Source organism: Selaginella moellendorffii, unplaced genomic scaffold (genome assembly GCF_000143415.4).
Source record: "Selaginella moellendorffii unplaced genomic scaffold, v1.0 SELMOscaffold_76, whole genome shotgun sequence".
NCBI classification, from domain to species: domain Eukaryota; kingdom Viridiplantae; phylum Streptophyta; class Lycopodiopsida; order Selaginellales; family Selaginellaceae; genus Selaginella; species Selaginella moellendorffii.
In genome coordinates, this window is record NW_003314337.1 from 534,884 (window position 1) to 554,297 (window position 19,414).

General features: G+C 43.4%; 4 protein-coding genes and 1 long non-coding RNA gene across 5 annotated transcripts; 2 read left to right on the top strand and 3 right to left on the bottom strand.

The window, feature by feature from the left end:
• Positions 1-26: 26 nt before the first annotated feature.
• LOC9642046 lies at positions 27-6,711 on the bottom strand. The gene is made up of 42 exons (XM_024660602.1): positions 6,541-6,711; positions 6,408-6,483; positions 6,265-6,345; positions 6,127-6,207; positions 5,998-6,068; positions 5,884-5,938; positions 5,782-5,830; positions 5,585-5,722; positions 5,455-5,536; positions 5,290-5,368; positions 5,191-5,237; positions 4,969-5,139; positions 4,848-4,923; positions 4,722-4,802; positions 4,585-4,665; positions 4,468-4,538; positions 4,359-4,413; positions 4,248-4,296; positions 4,056-4,193; positions 3,917-3,998; positions 3,785-3,863; positions 3,691-3,737; positions 3,368-3,630; positions 3,227-3,314; positions 3,060-3,179; positions 2,875-2,993; positions 2,752-2,824; positions 2,581-2,700; positions 2,459-2,527; positions 2,229-2,408; positions 2,134-2,181; positions 1,943-2,084; positions 1,796-1,893; positions 1,593-1,737; positions 1,458-1,543; positions 1,298-1,408; positions 1,163-1,237; positions 1,035-1,100; positions 792-980; positions 612-722; positions 459-539; positions 27-392 (listed from the first exon to the last, which is right to left on the bottom strand). Exons 1-42 carry the CDS (start codon positions 6,643-6,645, stop codon positions 189-191), a joined length of 4,182 nt encoding a protein of 1,393 aa, XP_024516370.1. The 5' UTR covers positions 6,646-6,711; the 3' UTR covers positions 27-188.
• A 46-nt stretch (positions 6,712-6,757) lies between these two features.
• On the bottom strand, positions 6,758-7,503 carry LOC112341097 (protein YLS3-like). Its single transcript, XM_024660603.1, has 2 exons — positions 7,131-7,503; positions 6,758-7,063 (listed from the first exon to the last, which is right to left on the bottom strand). Exons 1-2 carry the CDS (start codon positions 7,453-7,455, stop codon positions 6,906-6,908), a joined length of 483 nt encoding a protein of 160 aa, XP_024516371.1. The 5' UTR covers positions 7,456-7,503; the 3' UTR covers positions 6,758-6,905.
• Positions 7,504-7,679: 176 nt separating this feature from the next.
• On the top strand, positions 7,680-10,716 carry LOC9642047 (serine/threonine-protein kinase RIO1). The gene is made up of 15 exons (XM_024660643.1): positions 7,680-7,837; positions 7,890-8,038; positions 8,102-8,230; positions 8,277-8,369; positions 8,427-8,506; positions 8,555-8,668; positions 8,726-8,799; positions 8,859-8,935; positions 8,995-9,078; positions 9,128-9,220; positions 9,268-9,375; positions 9,424-9,492; positions 9,546-10,226; positions 10,280-10,414; positions 10,473-10,716. The coding sequence occupies exons 1-13, from the start codon at positions 7,708-7,710 to the stop codon at positions 9,972-9,974; spliced, it is 1,629 nt and encodes a 542-aa protein (XP_024516411.1). The 5' UTR covers positions 7,680-7,707; the 3' UTR covers positions 9,975-10,226; positions 10,280-10,414; positions 10,473-10,716.
• Positions 10,717-16,396: 5,680 nt separating this feature from the next.
• Positions 16,397-16,896, top strand: LOC112341116. The gene is made up of 3 exons (XR_002990431.1): positions 16,397-16,433; positions 16,517-16,669; positions 16,729-16,896. It is a non-coding gene; the product is annotated as an uncharacterized LOC112341116 (long non-coding RNA).
• Positions 16,897-17,571: 675 nt separating this feature from the next.
• LOC9641535 (putative germin-like protein 2-1) lies at positions 17,572-18,572 on the bottom strand. Its single transcript, XM_024660635.1, has 4 exons — positions 18,267-18,572; positions 18,066-18,202; positions 17,873-18,009; positions 17,572-17,826 (listed from the first exon to the last, which is right to left on the bottom strand). The coding sequence occupies exons 1-4, from the start codon at positions 18,482-18,484 to the stop codon at positions 17,653-17,655; spliced, it is 666 nt and encodes a 221-aa protein (XP_024516403.1). The 5' UTR covers positions 18,485-18,572; the 3' UTR covers positions 17,572-17,652.
• Positions 18,573-19,414: the final 842 nt, after the last annotated feature.

Below are 19,414 nucleotides of genomic sequence, written 5' to 3' on the forward strand. Positions count from 1 at the left end.
CGTCATTACCTGCGAACCATCCAAGAGATCCAAATCTGATATACTTCTTCTCAAAGTCCACGATTGACAAAGCTCACTGTGAGCTGGATCGATCATTCGTCAAGTTCCACGGGAATGATGATTATCACCAATTTGATTGTCACTTCTGGATTCCCCATTATTTGCTACCTCTGTGCTCTTTTGGTTCTTCATTCTCTCATGATGCCCGGGGATCTCCCTGATGAGCCAAAGCTCCTCATTTTGCTCGCCGCTACAGCTTCCATGGCGGATTGAGCGCGCTTCATCATCTCCAGAATGTCTCTCTTTCCGGAGCAGCTCACGATTGCTTCCGTGTAGGCCGTCCGGAGCTCGGTGTTTACGTTGAACTTGCGTACACCGTTGTCAATGCAGGCCTGTAGCATTGGATTGGATTGGATTAAAGCTTCGAAATCAAAAAAGAGTGTCTTTTTTTCCGTCACCTGGATCATGCTTGCTGGTAGGCCCGAAGCTCCGTGCAAGACAAGGAGCACTCCACGGTCAGCAGCCGTCTTTCTCAGCTCCTGCATGTCAAACTTATCAGATTGATCTGTCGGGATACTATACAAATTGCAGAGAGCGTGGCACACACAAACCTTGAGAAGTTCCATGTCCAGTTTCGGTCCACTTGCCGGGTACTTCCCATGGACATTGCCGACGCACACAGCAAGTCCGTCTACGCAAGTCTTTTCCAGGAACTCTTTCGCCTGGAAGAGAAAAAGAAAACCCCACGACAAGTTGAAAGTTTTAGCGGAATTTGTAAACGAGAGGCCAACCTGATCGATATCGGTGGGCTTCGACTCGTATTCTTCGACGGTCTGACCGTCTTCTGTTCCCGAGAGCCTGCCGAGCTCGGCCTCTACGACGAGGCCCTTTGAATGTGCCATCGATGCTATACGCTTGGTAAATGCCACATTGTCGTCAAATGCTAGGTGCGACCCATCAGCCATTATTGAATCGAATCCCTGTAAAAAAACATTTGTACATGGAAAAAGAGAATCGTGATAATGTCGCTTTACCAGCTCCAAGGTCTCCATAAGTTCTGCTTCATCATTGCCATGGTCGAAATGAACAGTTATAGGCACCTGTATGCGATTGTGGATTGTTAACTTATTCAAGAAAGCCAAAAGTGAACAGAATTACGTACGTTAGCACTTTTTGCAGCAGCAGTGCAGGAGGCCACCAAAGCCCGCCCACCATGCCGATAAGCAGCTGGATGAATCTTTTGCAAATGCATAAACAAAGTGAATAAGAGCTGCTTGTTAAAGAGGAGCGTAATCACCTGCAGGATAGCTGGACTTTTTTCGGCTTCAGCCGCACTTATCACAGCTTTCGCCCCCTCCAAATTGTAGATATTAAAAGCTCCCACCGCATATCCTCCACTTTCAGCATCCTAGGGAGGAAACACTTTTTGAGTGACTTCTCAAGCTTTAAAATATTACCATAAGAATGTCTTTGGTTGATTTTCGTTTCGGTCTTGCCCAGCGAGACACAACAGTGGCAAGAGCATCCACTCCTCCAACGTTCCCTGCGGCTTACAGACATAAGAAAAAAAGAACGGCAAATTAGAAACTCACCCGGAAATACTATGTACGGGATTCCAGGATGCCGACTTCCAGGTCCAAGCTTCCACATAGGTACTCCTGCTAATGCCTGCCCCACAACTTCTGCTCGGCTCGCGCCCATAGCCTTTGTTGCCAGGTCCGACGACGTTATGCCACCCTGTTGTAAGAACGTCGTTATGTGGACTGCTAATGATGATGACCACTAAGTTTTTAACCTTCGCAATTATGTACCGGGGACGAGTATGAATACGCTTAACAATTTCGACCAATGCTGAGCTGACTTTGTTTCCAATATCAAGGCTCTCTAAATTACCTGAAAGAAACAAAATGTGTCATTGATCAAAACATTTCTTAAAACTTACTGCTTCCTGTTACAAGGACACGGCTTGTAACGATTAGTGTATCTTGTCCGGCCGATAGAAACACATCTGCCGCATTAGATACTCTAGCAATCTCTGCATCTCTTACATTGTCTGCACTCATGGCCACAGCAGTAACACTAACCTGGAAAAAACAACGACGCTAGTTCTCGATCCATTACACTGAAACTTACATCTAGAGACTGGAGAGAACTTCCTCGTTTTAGTTTCAGCTCTTCCACCTGAAGGCTTACAAAGTTTGTTGTGAGTGAATCCAAGGAAGACAAACCTGTTTTGTAGTTTTAGGCACGTAGGATCCCACAACTATAAGGCCACCATTTAACCAGCTTGTTTGTTTGTCTGCTTCAAGGTCCACTGGAGTAACGGGTGGCTTGGACCTGAGCCCAATCCGGGCAGACACAAAACCTGCAGCTGTTCGACAAAGAAAAAGTTTTCCTTTTCCCTCAGCCTAGAATGCACGAGGTTAGAAGCTGACAGATGCATGCAGCAAACACTCACTTGGATCATTCCAGCAGCGAACACGGAAATATCTCTTTCGCTAGCGGCATTCACCACGCAAATCGAATTCTGTAAGAGTCCAGATCACTGCCGCTGAATATAGATGTAAAACAGACTGCTACCTTCGAGAGATTACATAGCTGTTCACATACGGCAGAGGGGCCTCCTTTACGAATTGTAGCAATAGAAACAGAAGCTACATCTCCAAAGGATACTCGACCTTTAGTTTTTTCTTCCACCCACTGCATTTTACGAATCACCATCAAATTTCAAAAGAAATCACGAAATGTCACCTCGCGAAGGTTTGATGACTTGTATCCAAAAACGGAGTCCTGAGCAAACTCCGTTTGTGCCGCAGGCACAAGCCTTACAAGAAAGAAAAAATCAATGACTAGAACGCGCATGCTCAGTCTTACATAGTTCCATCAGCAACATAATGAATATCATTGATAGTATAGCGACCTCCTTGCCAGAAAAATGGACAGATTATCCATGCATCTGACTCTCCAATAACATCACATACTGCATCTGCTTCCTGAAATACGAAGGTTCAGACAGTCACTTATTCTTACCTGTTTTCCTTCCGTTCAAGAAAGTTTACCTCGGGAAAGTGACCGCGAAGAGTTGAATCGCCGCGAAGCACAATAGTGTAACCAACGTTTCCACAAGAAGATGCTGCAGCGTCAACATTGCGACATATCGCTTTTGTCAACTCTACTGCCTGCCACCACCGTCATAAGTAGACCAGTGTAGAGTTTTATAACTCACCTTGCCAGTGCTCAAAGCTCTGGAGTTGGTAAGTATGAAGAAGCAAGCAGGAGATTTTTGAAACTCTTTCTTTATGGACTCAATGCCCCTGAAACAATCCCAAATGAGAGGAGATATGGAAGATCAAATTATATGGCTTACCACTCTGTCAGAACTGTGACATCGTGTACCGTTTGTGTTCCAGTAGGATCGTCATCCAAAACAACAAGAACTTTTGCTTTTCCTTCACGTTTTGTATGGCATATTGCCTCAATCGGATCCTCGTGATATTCCTCTGGCAAATTCGTAAAGGCGACATCCTTGGCAATGATTGGAAGTAAAGATGCAGATTTAGCTTTCAGATCACTGCTTTCTGCTTGACTCTTGGTCGTAGCAACGTTTACACCGGACAGCTGCTGATAGACCTGCAAAAAAAATATATATATCCTTTACATTTTCAAGGACGCCCTACAATTCAAATGTACCTTAACAACAGCTGCATCGTCTTGCTTACCCCAGCCGGAAGCGGAACCTGTTAACAAACTTAGCGTACAAGTTCATAAGATACCATAATTTTACCCGCTAGAAAAAGCTGATGAGCAGCAGAAGCCAGCGGAACCGCTATACACAGCTTTTTGGCAACATCAAGAACAATTCCCTGTAGTTTGTTCAAAAAAATTAGAAGAATCTAAAAACAAAAAGACTTCGTACCAGATCCTTAACAAAAGTATCTAGGTTGGAGTGTGAAGAGTAATCACCACTTAGCATGCGCGGAACACGGTCGACAAACATCCTTTCAAAAGGCAGTGAAAAGTTAGTTGCCAGTATTGAAGGAAAACATGAAAATTACCATGAACTTCCGGCAGCATTTGAGATTATGTCGAAAACCAGCTGTGTGTCAAGCCCTGCACGAGCCCCCAACGCTACGGCCTCTGCTGCAACAACAAGGTGGATACCCGCTAAAAGCTGGTTTACCATCTTCATAGTGCTGTATGTAACTCGTAATTATAAGTAAGCCACAATTGTATGTTATTGACCACACCTGCCAGCTCCAGCACCGCCTCCAATAAAATATAGCTTGTCCCCAAGTGCTGCATCAGTGCATTGCCAAGTGCACATTTCAGTTCCATCAAATAGCCTATGTCTTATGTACCTGAAAGCACGGGATACGCCATCTTCAAACCCTCGTTCGTACCGCTAGCCATTATCTGCATGAGAGTCGAGATAGTTAGCCATACAAAAAACGACCAAACTGATATTACACTCAAGGATCCATTTGCTGCTCCTTTTGTTCCCCCTGAGACTGGAGCGTCCACCATATGGATGCCTCGATCTATATAACAGCATGTTACGGAGAACTTGTAGAATGCATTCATTACCTTCGAGCCGAGTTCCGAGATTTGTAATGTAATCAGGAGATACAGTGGAACATATCACAATGGCCGTTTCAGCAGTCAATGCTGTAAAACACAAAAAATGTGTTTTGATCGTCATGAAGCCACGTATTAGATCTTACCTGACAATGCTCCATCATCAGCAAACAGAACGTTCTCTATTTGGTCTTCAGTAGCAACCATGATAAATAGAACCTGAGAACCTGAAAATCGAAGTCAATAGCTTTAGTTTGCATGTTCATTGCTACCTTTTGCGGCCGTTGCGGGGCTCCTGCCAGCAAGACCCCCAATTTCTTCAAATTTCGTTAATGCGGACTTTGACACCTGTAAATGAACTTTCAAAGAAAGGACTTCTATAAAAGGACTTACGTCAAAGCCACAGACGGAAAACTTCTTAGCAACGAGCCTAGAAGCCATGCGCAAGCCCATGGCTCCGAGTCCAATAAATGCAATTTTTTCTGGACGGCCATCATCTTCTGGTGTCTTAAGAGAATCAATGTTTGGAGAAGACACTTTAATCCCTGCGGTTTTCTCCCACACCTGGCGGCAAGCACAGAAGCCTTGTTATGCAAATGCGAGAAACGGAACGACCTTGACAACTGCAGCATCGTCTTCACGACCATACCCAGATGATGATCCTGATAAGTGTAGGCATAGTCAGCAACATCAGTGGAAAGCAGCTGTTCCTACCCAGTAAAAATTGTTGATGAGCTGCTGCAGCCAGTGGAAGTGGAAATACGTGTTCCCTCCCTTCAGATAAGACAATACCCTGAAAGTAAAACGTAAGGAAAATGCGTTGAATCGAAGTTCTTAAGTTCTACCAAAAGGTGCAGGCTCGGGCACGACAACGCTTACAAGGTCTTTTACGAATATGTTAAGAGCGGAATGAGGGAAATAATCATCATCCAGCATATGCGGCACACGATTGATGAACATCCTGCATTAGCCAGCTTAAAAACGTGTAAGTAAGAAAGTAAACACCCACCATGAGCTCCCCGATGAATGTGACACAACCTCGTATACAAGTCTTGTATTTAATCCCACGCGAGCTGCGAAGGCCATTGCCTCTGCAGATGCAGCAATGTGGACTCCTGCAAGTAGCTGGTTTACCATTTTGACAGAACTGCAAAAGGAAAAAAGGTAAGTGTAAAGCAATGTAGTTATAAAAGATGGAAAACGAACCTTCCTGCTCCAATGCCACCGTCTATGATGTAAAGTTTCTCACTCATAGCTGTTAAAACTTACAACCAGTTAGTGCTCATATTTATCAAAATATCATTTCACCTGAAAGAACCGGCATAGCTTTGTCAAAAGCTACTTTCGATCCTGCAGCCATAATCTGACAGTCCCAGAGTTTTAGACACCAAAAAAATTGCAGATAATGTAAGTAATGCATACTGTGAGCGTTCCGTTAGCTGCTCTCGCGACACCACCAGAAACTGGTGCATCCACCAGGTAGAGTTTTCTTTCTGGAAAAGAATGATAAGCTAGAAAGGTAGAGACTTCCAGCTAGAAAGTAGCACTCACCTGTCAGTTTCTTGTCGAGCTTTCGGATGTATCCAGGTGCCACGGTTGAGCAAATTACAATGACTGCTCCTTCAGGAACAACTACAAGAAGAAACAGCCAAGAAAAAAATGAACTAGAATTTGCTTGGATGATATTACCAGCGGCAGCTCCGTTCGATCCAAAAAGAACAGCGTCAGCTTGATCCGAATTGGTCACCATAACAATCAGAATCGAAGCGTCTGCTCGCTCCAATCGAAATTAGCAGTCAGAAGAAATGAAACAAAAAATGTTCACACAAAACCTTGAGCTGCATGGGCTGGACTGGAGCTGGAGGATCCACCTATTTCGCAAAATCGCTGCATAGCCGGCTCCGAAATCTGCAGAGATTCCCACATTTCACCACTAGAAACCGATAATATCGATCGATCACTCACATCATATCCCTGGACTTGGAATCCGGAACGAACGAGCGTCGATGCCATGCCGAATCCCATCGCTCCCAGACCGATGAAGGCAACCTTGGCGGCCGATTGCGCCATCGCTCTCGATCGAGCTGAGCTGCGAGGAATGGATTAGGGCAATGCGCTGCCGCTTGCTCGTCCTTTCGAAAAACTATATGCTCTTCCTGTCATTGGATAAGCATCTTCTTGTAACCATACTTTATTTTTTGTTAAGTGATACTGTGACAGAGGTGTGTGATAGCATGACTAGTCTAGCTCGAAAATCCGCCATAGCTAGCTCTAGCTTTTGGTTATAGAACATTCTTTGACACTAGAACTTTTCTTTGCTATTCACTCTTTCAGTACAGGAAGATCGTCGTGACAATGCTCGCAATCCAAAGGATCACTGGCACAAACTTTGAGCTGCTAGAAAAATTTGGGAACGATCCAAAAGGCTGGAAGAACGGTGGTGGCGGCGGATGGTGGACGGAAGAAATCCCAGCTACAAACGGAGGAGCTGGAAGAAAAAAAACCAGATTTTTTTCATACCATCCAAACGAAAGATCTAAGTTCTTGACACAAACCATGGTTGCTTGACGAGCACTGTGTGCTGGAATCAAAGTTGTGGATGTCACACATTTGTGGAAGCTCCATGGCGATGGATTCGTTGATCGAGTACTGTCCGCCGCTGTGGATGAGATCGCACAGGCAGGGGAGATTCTCGGCGAGAGAGTTTTGGAGATGGACGCAGCAGTCGTCGGGGATTTCCTTGCTTTGCATCTGGAGGAGAGGGAAGCAAGAAAAAAGCGAGACCGACTCGGAGTTGCAATCGCTGTGAGTTGGATGCGAAGAAACCATCGAGAGAAAAACCAGGGAGAAGAAGAGGAAGAAGAATAGCGTGGAATCCATGGCCAAAAGCTCTCAAAACTCCGACTGTGGCTATCGATTCCACTCTTGTTTAAATAAATCCAAGGAGGAGAGACCGATCGCTCTCGTACGATCGGTCAAGAGATCAAAAGGATGGAGAAATTTCAGAGCGCTCCTGATGTGGAATCCACCCACATTCGCTCGCCAAACTTAAAGCGCGCGTAGGCGAAGAACATTCGCAATAGCTTTGTTTAAGTGATTTAGGATTTAGGGGTTTAGGGTTCCTGGGCAGCGATGGCGGGCGCGCCCGAGGTGGAATTGCCCGATTCTTGCGATGAATCCGTGGATGCCGATCTGGACGATGAGGAATGGGAGGAGGAAGAGGATCTCGCGGGTGCATTGGACTGGCTCGACGTCCACGAAGGTATGGATTGGTGTTTGAGGGGTCTTTGTGTCGAAATTTCCTTGTGTTTTAGGCGCTAGAGGTGGAGCTGTTGATTCTTCGTTCCATTATCGACCAAATGCGAATGGAGGTGTCGAGAATGCTCTCCAGAGGAATGCGCTCCAGCCGCGAAACAATCAAAATCAAAGGTTTTTGTCACACATACGCGCCGGACCTTTGCATGTAACTCATTGATAGTGGTTATTTTTTTCCTCTCTCTCTTTACATTGCTTTTACGTGGCTTAGGAATGGGAAGGTCAGACCAATGCAGTCATGTCAAATTCTGTCACGACAATGGTACGCGATAATGTGCGCAAGCAAGCTGAAGGTCGAGTTCGCGTTCACGAAAAGTCTGATAGAGCTACTGTGGAACAAGTAAAAAAAAATCATGTTTTCTTCTTGCTTATGACAAAGATTGCAGGTTTTGGACCCTCGAACTCGAATGGTGCTTTTCAAAATGTTAAATCGGGGAGTCTTTCATGATATCAATGGCTGCATTTCCACCGGAAAAGAGGCAAGCTTTTGCAACTGTGTTTTCTTAAGTTTCAATCTTCTGCTGTTTCATTTACAGGCTAACGTGTATCATGCCACTACAGAGAGTGGAGAAGAACTGGCTGTAAAGGTTTATAAAACTTCGATCCTTGTCTTCAAGTAAGTCTAGAACCAAATCGTTATGGTACATGACGTGTGAAATCTCAGAGATCGGGATAAGTATGTGCAAGGAGACTTTCGGTTCAGGCATGGTTATTCTAAGCATAATCCACGAAAAATGGTCAAGACGTGGGCGGAGAAAGAAATGCGAAATCTCTTGAGGTCTTTTTTCTTCCTCATTTTTCTCTGGTCTCTCTTAACGGTTACGTTACATAACAGGCTCAAAGCTTCTGGAATTCGAGCACCATCTCCTCTTGTCCTGCGACTCCATGTTCTAGTCATGGATTTCATAGGCAAGTCGTATGACGCAGATTAGATTGTTCCTTTCACTGAATTAGTTTCTGTATGACAGGAAGGGATGGCTGGGCAGCCCCACGTCTAAAAGATGCAGCGCTCTCGGATACGAAGTACCGTGAATCTTATCTGGAGGTCAGTCTTTTCTTTGTATGTTTTTTTCTCCCCCAAGTTTCCTCATGTAATTTGTGTAGATTGTACAAATAATGCGTACCATGTACCAAAGGTGTCGGTTAGTTCACGGTGATCTTAGTGAATACAACGTGCTATATCACGAGGTAAGTCGATGTTTTAAGAGAAGCTAGTCTGGTAAACGTTTTGTGACAGGGCCATCTTTATATTATTGATGTCTCTCAATCAGTGGACCTCGATCATCCCCGAGCCTTGGACTTCCTCAGGCAAGATTGCGTCCATGTCAACGTGAGGATTATTATGTGTGAGTAGTCGATCTAACCCAATCTCTGTAGGATTTTTTCAAGAAAGGAGGTGTAGCCGTCATGACCGTGAGGGAGCTGTTTGATTTCATAGTGGACCCGTCAATAAACGACGACCAAGTGGAAACTTATCTTCATGAAGTAAGTGTTTTGTTCGCCTGAAGCTTGCCCCTTAGATGCGTTTTCCAGATCCAAAAGCGAATCGAGGAAAGGATTTCCTCCACTGCGGACGACGTTGCGGATGCCGTCTTCGTTCAAGTAAGTAGGGTGTTGCGCTTGGTTGGAATCTGAGCTTCGGTTTTCCACGCCAGGCGTTTATCCCTCGGACTCTAGATCAAGTCCAGGATTACGAAAGAGATATCCAGCGCATAGCGACGGGTAACGACACAGAGGGGATTTACTACCAGACAATCACGGGACTCAAAGAAGATCTGTCCGGAGTTCGCAAAGTTCCATCTTTACTTGAAAAACAAGAGAAGCAACCGGCGACAAGAGAGGCAGAGACTGAGCAGCTAGTACTCTCGGAAGCAGCCTCCTCAAGCAGTGATAGCAGCGACCAAGAAGAAGACTCCGAGGAAGAAGACGCAAATAAGGAGAGCCGGGAGGAGCGGAGATCAGCCAGGAAAGAGCACAAGAAGAAAGTGAAGGAAGAACAGCGAGAAGCCCGCAAAACTAAGACGCCAAAAGCCGTGAAAAAGAGAAAGAAAAAGGTGGCACAAGATAAGAAGCGCAAGCATTAAAATGCTCGTTCATCTTTGTACTTCTAGCCAGAAATTTGGGTGCAAACAAAGATGCCGCGGCATTTGCCCTACCCGCGGCCGCATCCGGAGCTCCCAGTGAAGCTGCGCCGATGTGTCAGGCCATGGCTTGCCCACAAGAAGATTTACTACGCTACACCGGCCAACCCGCCTCCCGCCCCTCGCTCTCGCTCCACTCACCCCACCTCGGTGTTTCTCCTCTGGACCACTCTCGCCGCCAACCAATTGCAGCCGGTAAGCCACCTCCTCCTCCTTTGTTTTTGATTTAGCGTAACGGTAGCAAGCAGCAGCAGCGGCGGCGGGGAGACAGGGCTGAGGAGGCCCTTGACAGCAGCACAGATCGGGCTTATCGGTACCCGTACGAGCTGCACAGGAATTGCATCTTACAGCGCCCGCGCAATCCATCAGCCCGGCAGCTCGAGGTTGATCAAGTCTGGCCTGGCCTCTGATTTTTCTTCTTGTGCTTGTCATGTTTTACAGGAGGAGCTACAGGAAGAGAGCATGCCCCTGCAGCACCGCTTCTCCAACCTTATGTCCTTGCTCAAAGCAAAGTAGCCCGACTTTTTAGAGGGAAATTTTAAGTTTAATAGCGAGCGGTGGTGGGTTGAATTTGCAAAAGTTTATAATCTAGATTGCACTAGCTCAACCTATGCACAATTGAGCATTAGTAGTATTATTCCTATTTAGTATTATTTCTTTATTCAATTCATCAATGTGTGATTCATTTAAGAGTTTTGCTAGAAGAGAAGTTGATTTATATGTATATATATATATAACATGTTTTAGATCTTGTGGTGCACATCTAGAAACATACTACGCAACCTCAATATATACTTTACCATATGAATATATGAAATTAAATGAGTGTTCAATCACATTTGTAAGTGAAGAAAAATATCAATTGTCTTTATGATGATAATAAAGTTTACTGAAAGTTTGAAGTTTGCATCTATTGACTTTGTGAATAATAACTATTGAACTCAGTGTTTGAGTTAGAGCTATGAAGTTTTTAATTTATTAATCTATATGATAGAATAAAGATGAATATACTAGGAAGTGTTTATAATTTAGAAAAATACGTTAGAATATTCCAAAATATCTAAATATATTCTAGGTATATTCAATACTTATGACTATTTTTAGATAACACAAAAAAAGTAAGCATTGAAACATAGAAAAAATGCTAATTTTACTTTGTAGTTTCCATCTAAAACAATAAAAAAAGGTTAGTTTGTCAGATGTATGCATTCGTAAAATCTATTTCTTGGCTCCAATTCTTATTGACTAGCTCTGGATTTGGAACATGAGACCCAGTCAAGCAAAAAATCGAGGTATACTTTTATCTATAATAGATCTAGAAATGGAGACATGTGTTTTGGAGATTTTTATGTAGACTTTGGAGACTTGCCACAGTATATAAACCCCACACTCTCGGCAGATTTATCATATCTCTTCCATTCGCTTGTTTGCTCCCTCTCATTTTCTCTTTTGCTCTTCGCACTCTTCTCGAAGTTTCTCAAGAAGAAATAATCTCATCGACATAATCTTTCTTTGATGGAATCCAAGAAGTTGATGCTGGTGGTGACGATCCTGAGTGCTGCGCTGCCACCACGAACGTGTTTGTGAGTGCCGCCGACCCCGACCCGCTGCAAGATTTCGAGGGATCCAGAGCTCTCAGCAATTTCGTGCTAGATGTGTTCAAGAATGGCGATGTGACCAATCGACCCAGTGGCATTCACGCAGCGATCAACACGACACTCTTCCCAGGAATCACACATATTTCTTCCTCTTTGCCTTCGCTTGATACCACAATAACTAATTTTTACTTTCTTTTTTTTTCCAGGTCTCAAAGGGATAAGTTATGTCCACTTTAACACATGGTTCCCTGTGGAGTCAATCTCCCACGCAGCCTCGAGCTTCCGATCTCCTCACGATGATCTCTAGCGGGCCACTTCAAATTGGATTTGTGGATACAGCCGGTAGGAAATAAGATCTCTCTCTCTCTCAAGATCTCTCTCTCTCTCTCTCTCTCTCTCTCTCTCTCTGTGTGTGTGTGTGTGTGTGTGTGTGTGAGAGAGTGAGCGCGCGTGCGCGTGAGTGAGAGAGAGAGAGAGAGAGAGAGAGAGATAATGAGATATGCTGTGATTTTCCAGGAGTACCACACATCAACCTCTTGTACCCAGGTGATATCACTATATTCGTGTGGGAACAATGCACTTTGAGATCAACGTCGGCACCAAGTCTGCATTCTACATCTCAGCTCTCAACAGCCAAAACCCAGGAACTCTGGTATACAAAAAACTTTGCAAGCTTTCTCATTATTCTCTATGTTTTTTTTACCCCATTTCTTTGTGCGTAGACAAGTGGTGGTGCTCTCTTGAAAATCCCAGACAGGTCCTCTGCAATAGCACTCAACGTAGGACTGAACATGATATGAAAGTTCAAGGCAAATATGTTGCCATATATTCCCCGCCTCGAGTTGGCCCCGCCCACCATATGCATTCCCGACCAAGACATCACCACAATGATTTAAGGACTTTCTGAAATGAAGCTTTCTTCGTTTATTAAAAATGATGGTTTGTATCCAAAAAATCCAGCAGCAGCACGTGTACACCGCTCTGTCTCGGTGATCACTTTGCAAAGTGTGTCGAGTTTGTAGTTGAAACTCCATTTTCTGTTTTCAAAGACGTCAAACAGAGAGCAACTGTTGCAGGGGTGCTGCATGGGTTCATAGAGGCGGCCTGCAGCAGCAAGGCATCAGAACTTAAAAGCCGCAACAAAGTCAAGGATGGGTCTCTTGCCAGGTAGCGTGAAGCAATTTCCAAGCAAGCAATAAATTTTCTAAGAAACAAAGCAACAATGGTGGATGGTGGACTGAGAATCACAAATCCTATGTCCTTGAATCAAGGATTGGAAAGCAATCCAACTTCCACAAGAATATTCCAAAAATATTCCATGGCCCATATAATATGCCTTGCCTTTTTTATGTCTGTTGTAATCAGGAAGTAAAACAAAGAAGAAGAAAGCTACATACAAAGTGGACTTACCAAACAAATCTGAGACCGCTTCAAATGCAGCGATCCCTACTAGTATTTCCAGTGATCCATCATCAAATCGTCACTCACAACTTCATTTCCAGGGCTATAGTTTCCTTTCCCTTGAGGGGCTTGAGTGAAGCTGCTCTAAAAGGACTGTTTATACCACTTAACCCCTCACCAACAAAAAGAAACATCCAATTGCACCTTGACCACTCTAACCCTTGTAATATTCCTCCATGATGTTTCCATAGCTATTATATTGTGGCTGGCAACCTTGTTAGTTATACCAACTTTTGCAACAAAGACACATTTTGCTATACCACCAGATAAAAGTCATAACCCTTTGAGCCTAGGAGCTGATTGGTGTGGAGAACATTACTAACGCCTATACTCAACACAACAATCATAACCTTGCTTGCTCCCACACATAGTGCACCACCCCCACATATTTTTGCAGACCAAAGATACAAAAACTAGGAGAACTACAAGCAAGAGGTAGTATAATCTGAATTACCCAAAACTCTAGCTTTATATAATTGAACTCCAACTTCGAGTATATAAATCATGAGAATCGTCAAAAGTTGTTTGTACAATCTTTTGAATTTAAATATACTCTGATACAATTAGATCTATCTACATCAGATAAAGGAAAATTTAATAAGTGCTCCCAAACTCGATTAGGCCAAAGACAAGCACTAAACTTTGTTCTCTACAAAGGTCACCCATTGTGTCTTTCATATATAAATTACAAAGATGCCATAACATTGACCGAAATTGGTTAAGTGAAGACAACTCTTGCAGCCCACATGCCCCAAATCCTTGTTGCTACAACTCTTTATGCCAGATTGTTATGAGACTTTACCTCTTTTTGAAAAGACTTATAGGGAACCAAAGCCCTAAAGTTCTCTTTATCAGTTGATAATAAAAAGAGAAGGTTGTGGCTGTGGTGGAGGGAAAGTCTTGGTTGTGGACAAGTATTATAATGAGGTACAGGAAATCATTGTGGATGAGACATTCGAGCCTGATCAACATAAGACACCTATTAGTTTGGGTAAATCTCTTAACATTATTATTAATCCATGAATAATATAAATGGGGAAGTGTGTCTATGGTGTGTCAGAGTGCTGCACAATAATTATATAAATTTTTGGGTTGCAAAATAAAAGCATTGGTGTTTATGCCAAAAACTTCATCTTTTGTTTTAGAATGAACTTCTGTAGATGTTGTCCATTAAAAGGCACCTGGACAAAGTGTTGCCACCAAACTCTCACCAATTGCTTATGCATCTTCCACCTCTTTGACTATTGACAAGATTGTGTGGAGTAAGTTCTTTGTTTTGTGTAAAATATGTCTAGAATATTTGCTTCCGGAATTTTCCCAGGAATACTCACACATAGAATGTTCACTTCTAAAATATTCTCTAGAATCTCGATAGTAGGAAGGTCTACTTGAAATTCAAAGACAAATAAAAGGAGTGAGCATAAAGAGAGACATTGTTTAAGAATGCTTACCCTGAGAAAAGATTTAGTCTGGAAATGAGTAAAGAATTTCTTGAGGTGAATAATTGGGATAGGAAAATAGGAAGCAACTCTAAAAAAATGTAGTGCCAAGAAAAATAGTATTAAATGTCAACTTTGTAGCCTTTAATATGCTCATAATGATACTATATAAAATAAGGGTTGATATTGCAATATAGTTTGTGAGAAACCTTTTACTATAGCATAGTTTACAATATTTACAAGAAACACACTAACTATATATATAGCTAGTTTTATATATATATATATATATATACATATATATATATATACATATATATATATATATACATATATATATATATACATATATATACATATATATACATATATATACATATATATATATACATATATATATATATATATATACATACATACATATATACATACATACATACATACATACATACATACATACATACATACATACATACATACATACATACATACATACATACATACATACATACATACATACATACATATATACATACATACATATATACATACATATATATATACATACATATATATATATATATATACATATATATATATATATATATACATATACGTTTTGTGGCCGCGAAAAGGCAACAAGAACGCTGTTTGTCCATTCATGGTGCTGTTCTTTCATTCTCTCCATTTCACACTTTTTTCTGTGCCTAGGAGTTGACTCGTGCGCTCTCTTTTTCTTTCTAGGAAGGCCGCTACCGCTCCTTACATTTTTTTTAGTATGGGGGATTGATGACTCGGTCTTTTCCTTGTGCTAGGAAATGGACGGGTAAACGCTACTCCAGTTTCTTTCTTGCCTTGCACTGGCTGAGGCATGTCAGATCCGCGTAGGCATCCAGCACCTGCGCGATTGTGATCTTGTCCGGATGATCCATCTTGGAGAAGGTCTCCAGAGCGCCTTGGATGTGACCTGATCGTGCGTACCACTGCATCTCGTTTGTCCCTCGGTTGGATGATTGGCTTGGTCTTATTGACTTTCATATTTACAGCTACCCCATTGGAAAGTGAAGAACCGGTCAAGGGGGCCCGATGATTGGGACTCTAGAGGTACACATCCAGTGCACACCTTTGTCTAGCACTTCGCTTTCACAGGTATGACTGGTTCATCAAGAAAAAGAATTTTAAAAGCTGGAAAAGATAACAAAAGGATGCGGTACTGAGACTTACGTTGTCTCAGGTGGGGGTGTTAAAGCCAGAAAATTAACTTCCAAGCCAGCGAACCGGCCAGCGAGCGGAAGCCTTGGGTGCTGCGACCTTTTACGAGCAGCACAAACGAGGTCAAGAGCTCCGCTCACCGTGACAAGACTTATCAGGTAAGCGTCCGTTTCTTTTCTAAGAGGAGATTTTCTCTTGATTACAGCTTCTCTTTGGCAGGCAACGGATATAAAAAAGATGTTTGCTTGCATCGACGAAAAGGGGCACTAGCATTACGTTGTAGGATCATCCTGGATCTATGCGAGACAGTTGAGCTGTTCCGGGGCTTGTTTCACGAGGCAGCATTGGGACGGTGAAAAATGCCTCTCCTAGTTTTATTATGGGCACTGACATTCTCTTTCATTTGGCTCTCAGAGGTGGTACACATATCCGGAACTCCAGCCTCGAAAAGCTTTCTGGTAATCTGTGCCTGTCCCCTCTCTGTTTTTCTACTCAGTGATTCTCTTCTTTCTTTGCTAATGTGATGTTTACACTATACAGATATCCGACCTTTAAAGCGGGACCATCTCGCCGTGCGCGTACAGTGTGTCAACATTCTGGGATGACATGGCGACACTCCCACCAAAGCTTTCGAGCGAGTTGCCGGACGTGAGTTTAGCAGCGGGAGGCGAGCATGTTGTCATCTTCCAGTGGTATGGAGACATCTCTTTTTCTTTTGCCGATTTGCAGTGGCCTCTCCGTGTATAAAAATCCGTCCCTGTGCTTGTTTTTGCAGCAGCCAAGGATTGCAGGTTTCGGTGGTGCTGGTTCCAATTCAGGTCGCGGCTGCGTTCCCTGTTGCTGGGCTCTGAATTGAAATCAGCGCCCTTGAAACTTTGCGATCCACACGGGGAAAATCCATCGGTGCTATTTTCTCTCGATGTCTTTGGTGAGGTCTTTGTTTCCTCATGGTGTGGGAGACTAATAAGTTTTTGGCTCCTTTGGCAGCACTGGAACAAATACGTTACAACGCGTGAGGCAAGACGTTCGTCGTGGATCAATCAGGTACTAGGTTTTTTTATTTGGCGCTCAAAGCGTTAACTATAGTGGCAAAAAGTACTATGTTTACATCTTTTACAAGCAGTGTTAGCTGGCCTGAAATCTTCGCTCCTAATAGTTGCATGGCTTCACAACCTTGTCCCGGGAACGCACACAACACAAAAACTATTAAGAAAAAAGAATAACGTAAATAATTTCAGCAAAAAGGTCCTGGCGATGTTGTTTTGTTTACCTGGGTTTTGGCTGTTGAGAGCCGAGGCTCAAAATGTATCGTTCCTCACGGGAGAACCGTGAGATCGCCTGGGTACAAGAGGTTGATGCGTGGTACTTCTAATGATCTCTACGAGATCGAGATCGAGATCAAGATGGAGAGATCGGTCTTATTTCCTCCATTATTTCCTGGAAGAACTTTCTCCGTGTATTGATGGTACATATACATGGAACTACTGCCACGTCATCTTACCTCTAACAAGCTTGATCATCACCGAAGCATGACTTAATGGAGCACGTGGCAGTAGTTCCATGTATATGTACTATCCATATATAGTTGAATACACGGAGAAAGTTCTTCCTCGGCATCTCTCCGCTGCTAACACTACTCTCATCCACAGCACTCCCTCTACCTAGTGGTTTTTGAAATAGAAACCACTTGATCAACCGCTTGATCAAGCTACCCAAGCAATTCACTGCAATGAAATCAGTAGGTAGAGTGTAAATCATCCAGAAAATCCAGCAGCAGCACGAGACTTGGACACGACCATTCTCTTGCTTCGAAACAAAGTCGGCCTTTAAATATAAGTGTTCCCATCGAAAAGCCAAACCAAGTGAAGGATGGATCACTTTAGTTACAGTGGACAATGTAAACAAAAGACCTTAAATCTTGGTGGTGATGTTTTGGCCGGGAACGCACACGGCAGGCGGGGCCAACTTGAGTCGGAAGGAATATAGCAGCATATTAGCTTTGAGCTTCTGGATCATGTCCAGCCCTACGTTGAGCGCAGTTGCAACGGACCTGTCCGGGATCATCAAGAGAGCACCACCACTTTTCTACACACACACATCAGAAAAACGTGAAGAGAAAAGCTTTGTTTACCAGAGTTCCTGGGTTTTGGCTGTTGAGAGCTGAAATGTAAAACGCAGGCTTGGTCCCGACATTGATCTCAAAGTGCATCATTCCCCGTGGGAATATCGTGATATCGCCCGGGTTCAAGAGGTTGATGCGTGGTACTCCTGGAAAATCACCCCATATGTTCTTTATAAGATCGAGAGAGAGCTTATTTTGCTACCAGCTGTATCCACGAATCCAACTTGAAGTGGCCCGCCAGAGATCATGGTGAGGAGCTCGGAAGCTCGAGGGTGCATGTGTGGGAGATTGACTCCACAGGGAACCGAGTTAAAGTGTACATAAGTTATCCCTTGAGACCTGCAAAGAAAACCAAGGAAAACCTCGATTGGGATCTCCAAAGGCAAAGAGTTAAGAAAAGTACGTGATTCCTGGGAACAGTGTCGTGTTGATCGCTGCGCGAACGCCACCAGGTCCATTGCTCACGACCCCATTCTTGAACACATCTCGCAGCACGAAATTGCTAAGATCTTCCGACCCCTCGAAATCTCGCAGCGGGTCGGGGTCGGCAGCGCTCACAAACACATTCACGGCGGCAGCGCCCAGGATCATTACCACCAGCATCGACTTCTTGGACTCCATCGCTCGAGATCTAGCCAAAGGAAGATTATCTCGTCTCCTTGTTCTTCAGAAACTTTGATTCAGGAAGAGAACGAGACGGGGCGAACGATGATAAATCTGCCAAGAGTGTACTGTGGCAAGTCTCAAAGTCAGAGATTAAAAACTCGCCAAGCTGGTTACGTTTCTAAATCTTTTCTTTACGAAAAAAATTAAGGTAAACTATTTTGACCTGAAAAAACATGACGTAGAGTTTTTGGTACATTCACACTTGTGAGATACGGGAAATATTTTCTCCATTTTTTGTTCGCTCAATGTGCTATGTCTGTCATAATCTATAACTAGTGGAAGAATTATCGCAAAAGAAAAAGAGAGAAGAAGAAAGCTACGCAAGAATCGGGCGACGTTACTGTTTAAATCAGTGAAACTTAGTCAATCTCAGCTTAGCATCGCCAGCGATGCGTCTTTCTTGGAAAATCCAATGACACATCACTCCACGACGTCGGACTTTGGAGAGCGCATCCGCCACACACAAACAATGATTCTTAAAGTGGCCTTCCCTTTCGAATATTCTTGTAACGAGTTTTGCAATGGTTTTAGCTCGTACCAGCGAATTGCTTGGAGACTTGTGCTGCCGGGTGGATAGAGGAGCTTGATCAGGTCACGCAACAGACTGGTTTCTATCGAGAAAATCCAGCAGCAGCTTTCGACTTGGTACTCTGAAAGTCGATACAAGCATTCTCTGTTTCCTTTTCTTTCTTTAAATCCAGGTGATCACTTTGCAAAGTGTGTCGAGTTCGTGCATCATTTAGCTTAGTTGGAGGGAAGCGATTCCATTTTCTACTCCCAGCTAGTTTTGGAGCTTACAAGAGGAAACGAGCGAGAAAACTGTTGTATAGGGTTCACTGGAAAAGGATCTCCGTGAACACCGTTGGAGAATTTGATTTTCTCTTT